Source organism: Anarrhichthys ocellatus, unplaced genomic scaffold (assembly GCF_004355925.1).
Source record: "Anarrhichthys ocellatus isolate YVR2014 unplaced genomic scaffold, GSC_Weel_1.0 scaffold30, whole genome shotgun sequence".
Lineage (NCBI taxonomy): Eukaryota > Metazoa > Chordata > Actinopteri > Perciformes > Anarhichadidae > Anarrhichthys > Anarrhichthys ocellatus.
This window is the reverse complement of record NW_022280060.1, coordinates 3,386,634-3,393,501: the sequence shown is the minus strand read 5'-3', so window position 1 is coordinate 3,393,501 and position 6,868 is coordinate 3,386,634. Positions and strand designations below refer to the sequence as shown.

General features: G+C 41.0%; 1 protein-coding gene across 2 annotated transcripts in view; it reads right to left on the bottom strand.

The window, feature by feature from the left end:
* The window catches only part of LOC116392448 (transducin-like enhancer protein 2), a 53,841-nt gene that overhangs the window by 7,019 nt on the left and 39,954 nt on the right, over positions 1–6,868 (bottom strand). For both annotated transcript variants that reach the window (XM_031863895.1, XM_031863896.1), the window contains exon 5: positions 1,178–1,240. In XM_031863895.1, the coding sequence (XP_031719755.1) occupies positions 1,178–1,240 (63 nt within the window). The remainder of the gene's footprint in view (positions 1–1,177; positions 1,241–6,868) is intronic.

Sequence of the window (6,868 nt, the reverse complement as noted above, 5' to 3'; positions counted from 1 at the left end):
ACACACACACACACACACACACACACACACACACACACACACACACAGTGTCAATATTGAACAACCTGACAGCACTGTGACCTTCATGTCTCCAGGCAGCAGTGCACACTAACACTCACGCCCTCAGACAAAAAGAAGTGTGTCTGCAGGTTTGTACACACACACACACACACACACACACCGACAGAGCAATACAAAAAATTGAAAAAACGTCAGAACAGAAAAGCAGCCAGCGTCATTAGTTTTTTCTCTTTGTGGTGGATTTTGAATTTACCAACCGTAGTTACCATGATCTGAACACAAAGCAGGAGGCCTAGAGGCAGATTAGTGCGGTACTTGATTTCCAGTAAGTTGGTTTCATTCATTTAAGCTGTACTATTGACTATTAGGGAGGGCACAATTCATGGCGTATGGTTCTTTGGTTGCCTATAAACAATAAAAAAGACACGGCAAACTGCAAAAAAATGCCTGTCACAAATGTGTGAGTGCTGAACAATGGAGAAGAAATGAATACTAATAATATAAAAATAACATCGTCCTCTGTTTCTATGTGCTCCAGCCTTCCCTTCATATATATATATATATATATATATATTATAATAAGGCTACTCTACCATGTGCCGCCCCTTGTACTTACGCAGATATCCCGTAACATAGCAACCAGACACAACCACAACATCTCGGCTGAAAACAACACGACGTTTTCAGAAGAGAGCCTGACTTTTTCAGCTGGGAAAAAAAAAGCCCACTTTGGTGGACACGGGCCCTTATTGAGGCAGCTTGCAATAATTGGGATGAAATGCAAAACTATAGCATCAAAATTAAAAAATAAAGTTGAATGGACACATTTCTTTCAACAATTTAACATTTTAACATGAAATATTTGCTGAAGTAGTCGAGTAAAACATTGCAATGCATTGGTGACGTTTCTGTTGATTTCTTTACACGTTATTCAACTTGAACACGTAAATTAAAATCAACGTCTTTTGAAAATATAATGAGGACTTCTGAATTTATATTTTGCTCTGCATGCAATTTTATGTATTCTGGTTGATTAATTATTCTGAATGCAAAGAAATGTGATATAGGCCTGGGGTGTGAATAATCACCTCCTGATTATGTGTGTGCGCATATTTTGTGTTTATCTCTAAGTGTGTCTGGCAGTGGTGAGACTTACCTCTTGAGAGAGGAAAGGGATGATCTGAGCGCAGATGGCACTGAGACGCTTGACAATCTCCGCCTGAGATGGAAAGACAGAGAAACGGGAGAGAGAGGCAGAAGGGGAGAGAAAAGGATATATTACCATCACATATCGTCACATATTGTTTAAAAAAACAGCATATGAAACACTTTTTGAAACATATTTCAAATGAGGGCGGAGTTCTGTCAGCGAAAACAAGAGACAGAGAGAAGGAACATGTGGGAGTGAACGACAGAGGAGGAAGGATGGAGGCAGCATTAGAGCTCCAGTCATCCTCGGGTCTTTTAGCACCATCACACTCTCATTTAGCTCGGCCTCACGCGCTCTTCAGTCTTCCTTCCATCTCTCTCTTCCTTCTCACACATACACACTTATGAGTGAACACACATTACACATCACAATAAGCAGAAAAAAAATCTCTTTAAAGCTCTCCACCTGTCACAGCCGGCTGTCCGGTGCGTCTATTTCCTCAAACTCGTAAAAACCCATAAAAACGCACACACAGACATAGACAACGAGCACACTCGAGGCAAACCTAGTAACCATCCACAGAATACGGCTGGCTGCACACATGGACACCTAAAAACATAAGCGCACACTCTCTCGGTGTGTGTCTTAGTGTGTGTCATACACACACGCACACACACTAACACACACCGAACCTCTGCGGTGTGTCTAATTCTATCTGTCTGAGTGCCCTCAGCCTCATTTTGTTCTCTTCTTCACTCAGCCGTTCTCTCTTTTTCCACAACAGCTCTCACACTGAGCCATTATTACCCTATTCATCCTCTTCCTCCCATTCTCCCCCTACTCCCCCTCCCTTACTCACTTTGTCTCATTTTCTCTCATCTTTTCGTTTTTCCAAATTATTCCCTTTCTCTCTATTTTAATTTATCCTCCCTCCCTTCTCGCAGCTGTCCTTTTCCTTCCTCTAACATCAGTTGCTCTCGTCTCTTATTTCTTTGTTACTTTGCTGTCAAACATTTCCACGACCATATACATTTCTTTTAAAATCATTTTTACTCCCTATATCTATTTTGCTTTCTCTCTCTTTATCCCTCTCCCCACTTATGTGTTTCTGTCAACCGGAGATATTGGAGAAGAAGAGAGAAAGACAGCAAAGTGGCGATGGAGGGCAATGCGATGACTGACAGGGCTGTATACACCATCATGCAAAGGCTCTCTATCTATCTCTCTCTCTCTCTCTCTCTCATACACACACACTCTCACACACACGCGATCCGCCAGCCTGTCAGTTACAACCAGTCTCATCATGACTTCATAAACTGGCTATCACCAGACACACAGCTCTGTTCCAAGGACAGACAGTCTTATCACATCATACATGTGTCAATGTATGCGCGCGTGTGTGTGTGTGTGTGTGTGTGTGTGTGTGGTTGTGCCTAAGTTCCTCAGTGTATTTGGAAAGATATGCATGTATAGTACGTGTGTGCTGACCATAAAGAGTTGAGTGACAGCGAGATAAAGGAACAGAGATGAGAGAAGCACAGACAGAGGAGGGTGAGTTTTTACAACAGTTAGCTCATTACTGCTGTTTTCTGCTGATTTCATTTATGATTTCACTTATTCTAAAGACTACAGTATTTGTGTCTGCTGGACTCAACTTTATCCCCTCGTTTACTTTCTTTTCAGCATTATTTATTCTGAATCAGCTGTCCTCCCTTCAGTTACATCTCGGCAACTAAACCATAAAGCTGCCTATCGAATAACAGACTGTCCTCAGGCCAAAGATAAATTCAGATGGCCTGGCTCAGTTCTGCTTAGATAAAAGCCAATATGACAAGACTGATGCTGGACCATAAGTCAGAATCAGACAGCATAGGACAGAGCTTACCTGAACATAATGTGTCCATGAAGCTGCTTCCATTTACTGTTTCCTGTCTGAAAGGTGGCTGTAACTTTGATTGAAAGCTACACAAAAAAACACAACTATCAATAACAGAGCAGCAGAAGCAAACAGTACGAAGAAAGCTTTTGCTCAATTAAGTGGACGCATTAAAAGCATTCAGTGCAGCTCTCAGTAAGAACAAGCTTACAGCAGAAGAAAAATCAGCCACTGTGCACGACCTTGAGAGCTAAAATAATTGATTAATGACCCCCCAGTGTTGATGAATTAATGAATAATGTTAAATCCCACAAAGTAAAACCGTATAAAGTAAAAACTAGAATTACCAACTCTTGGTTATTTGCCTCTGCCAAACAGTCATGTTGCAGTTTACATCCATGTCTGTCCAAAATGTCATCACGTCATCCTTTAAACCTGTTAGAGCTTTGTGTGAAATTGTCATAATAAGCAAATACATTCTTTAAATATGGCCAACAACATGTGATCATGAACATGGACATGAACATGGTCACAGTGATCTCTGACCACCAACATCTAAAATCAGTTTATTCTTGAGTCCAAGTGGACGTTTGTGCCAAATTTGAATAAACTCCCTTTCGGACTGACGTACCACCCGAAAACATTAAGAACATGAAAAATGTTAGGCTTTGCTTCCACTTCTATGTTTCATATGTTTTAGGCTGCCCATTACACTGGGTAGGAAGTTACTGGTTCATAATAGGGCTGAAGTGAGCTGGGCCAGGTGTCAGAGAAAAAAACACGGCACAGTCTCGTTCCACAGCGCTGCCAAAGCACAGCCACCAGGGAGTATTGGCAGAGACTGGCCGGATGGAGGGATGAATGGATGGAGGGAGGAATGGATGGGTAGATACAAAGGAAGAGAAGGGAGGCTGGTCAATAAACACCTGAGGGCAGATATGCTGCCAACTGGCAGGGGGACAGAGAGAGACAGAGAAAGAGAGGCTTTAAGTGAAACAGAGATGAAATATAGGTGAAGGACAAAGAAGAACACAAAAGCTTTTCATTTAAAAGAAGCAAAAATATTCTAAATGATTCTCTAAAACAGACAAATAAATGGAGGAATGGAAATTGGGAGTAAGTTTAGAGAAGAAGATAAAATGAAGACATGCTGGACAAGGACATCCTGTCCTGTTCCAGAGGCTGTGGCACATATTAGCCTGTCTGAGGGGGGGGCACACACACACACCTACACACATACTACCGTTTATTACGCGGTTTCATTTAATTCTACCGTCTGCTATTTCTGTATAGCAGACCACTATTATGGATAACAGACCGCTCTATAGACGCAGTTCAGATCGCTGCACACAGCGATTTTTAGCTTAAATATATATATATATATATATATATATATATATATATATATATATATATTTTATCATTTAATTTAAAATCAATGAGATATTTTCTTTTCGTTCATATTTTCTCTCAAATTATTGATCTCTAAAATAAAAATCCATGTATTTATCCATGTATCTGAACAGTAGACAGTGATGCTGGCAAAAATATTCATGTATTTTTGCATATCAACATTGAATATTTCCACCGCTCCGTCTTCTCTCCAAAAGAGAGTTGACACACACACACACACACACACACACACACACACACACACGTATGTTTTGATAGAGATCTAAAATGAATGCCCTCAATGTCAATTATCCATATTTGTCAACGCATTGCAGTTAGAAATTCCGGTATCGTGACAAAACTATCCCAAACGCGTTAGTAACTGGATGCTAAAACACAAGAGAAGTATTTGAAGTACAGGGAACTTGAATAGAGGAAGTTGCAGCAGGTTGTAGTTCTAAAGAAATGGGCTGTGAATTTCTATTGAGTTTTTTACATTTTCCTGCAGAAATATCCAATAATTTATAATCATGAAAGTTTAAAACACACAAAGTAAAGGTCATATTTGGTGTCACAGTCATAAATTCTTCCTTGACCCAACATTTTACATCTGCATTCAACCTTCAGAAATCCATCAGAGAACAAGGAAGCAATTTCTACACCAACACTCTGCTCAGTAGACCAGAATGCAATTCAGAGACAAGAGTTGTGCTTTGCGTAAGAGGCCTGATTCAACATTTTTCTTGACTGGAAAAACTCATTCTCCTACACTTACTTTGCAATCCCTACTGCTACAGTACTGCTCTCTCTCCACCCACATGTTTAACCCACAGCACAAGCGCAACATGTTCCTGCCTGTTCTGTTAAAGGTTGTCAAAAGGCATTTGAGGAAATGTAGAAAATGACTAACTGAAGTAGAAATAAGACGAGATAGGTGGGTATATGAGGCGATGGGTAGACTAGAAAAGAAAATAACGCTCACTCATAAAATAAAGGTGTAACAACGGTTCTGCACGTGAAGATTCTTTAAATAATGAACCAGCGACTGACTGTTCTGACAAAGACAAAGCTTGTTTTAGACTTGAGGGAGTCCTATTGGAGTAAGATCTGCTCCCCAGCTATTTTCTTTCAAATGCTTGGAATGAAGAGGCATCCTGCGTTGTGTAACTGTCGCATTGTGACAGGCTTGTAAGAGCTTAAAAGTGGAATATGAGGGTGCATATACAGTATGTAATGCCTCCTAATCAAGACCAGGATTGCAGACAAGCTCAAAAGGAGAGATGAATTGACAGAAAACAAGATCACGTTTTTCCTTGAACACTTTTCGCTTGTGACACTAAAGTTAACTGGAGCTGGAACACTGGAGGAGACACTTGCCTGTGAAAGATCAGCATTGTATTTGGTCTCCCAGCATGATGGCAAGCAACGGTGACCGCGTTCATCTTGCCAATAAAGCTTGGCGAATTTGAATGTGACGAGCGTGGGTTGAGATTGGCACGGGGCGAGGGAGATTGTGCCCAGTGTGCTCGGGCACCGCCAGCTGTGCCAGCCTCCGAGTCCCACTACGGCTGAGCGAGCCAGCTTTATGGAGGGGGCCTGTGTGTGTGTGTGTGTGTGTGTGTGATTCCACACTCCTCTACTTACTCTAATTGCTCTCAACAATAATCTCTGCCATCTCTTTTAGCTCCAACTTTATTTCTATCCCTAGCACCTCTCTCTGGCTTGTTACCGGAACAGTTGCTGGTTTGAATCTGGTTTGAATCAGTTGTAACAGGCAACTTCACAGTGAATGTGTGCCACAGTGACGCATGATGTTGACGTGAAAACCAGGATGCATGCTCAGACAACTTTACTTTGAGAGGAAGACGGTTAAACAAAATGATTTCGTGGTGACAGAAGAGTGCTGAGGCTCTGAACTTTACACTTCCTATGACCAGAAATTAAGGCTCCACTGTTGCCCTGGATAAATAAAACTGCTTTAAAAAAATGTACATAAATAGTGTGTGTACTGTGTATGCACCACAGTCCAAAAATGATTTATTTGTTCACTCGTTCACTATTTCCATAATAAACACTCAATTAGAGCTGTGACGCTTAGCTGATTAATCAAACAATTAATGTTAACTATTTTAATCATCGATTAATCCGTTGTCCTTTTTCAAACAGAAACTGCAAACATTATCATAATCAGCGTTTTTGCGTCATCACTGACGAGTGCAGTGCCTAGTTACTCTGATGTTCACATTTATTAAAAAAGTAGTGCGCATGCCATGGAGTGATTAGGGTCATGTCGTATACAAGGCCTCACAGTTTGTGCACTGCATGTGCATGGCTGCAGAAAACCCTCATTTATTTTCCAAGAGTCAGAGGGTGTGTACATATCACACACACACACACACACACACACACACACACACACACACACACAC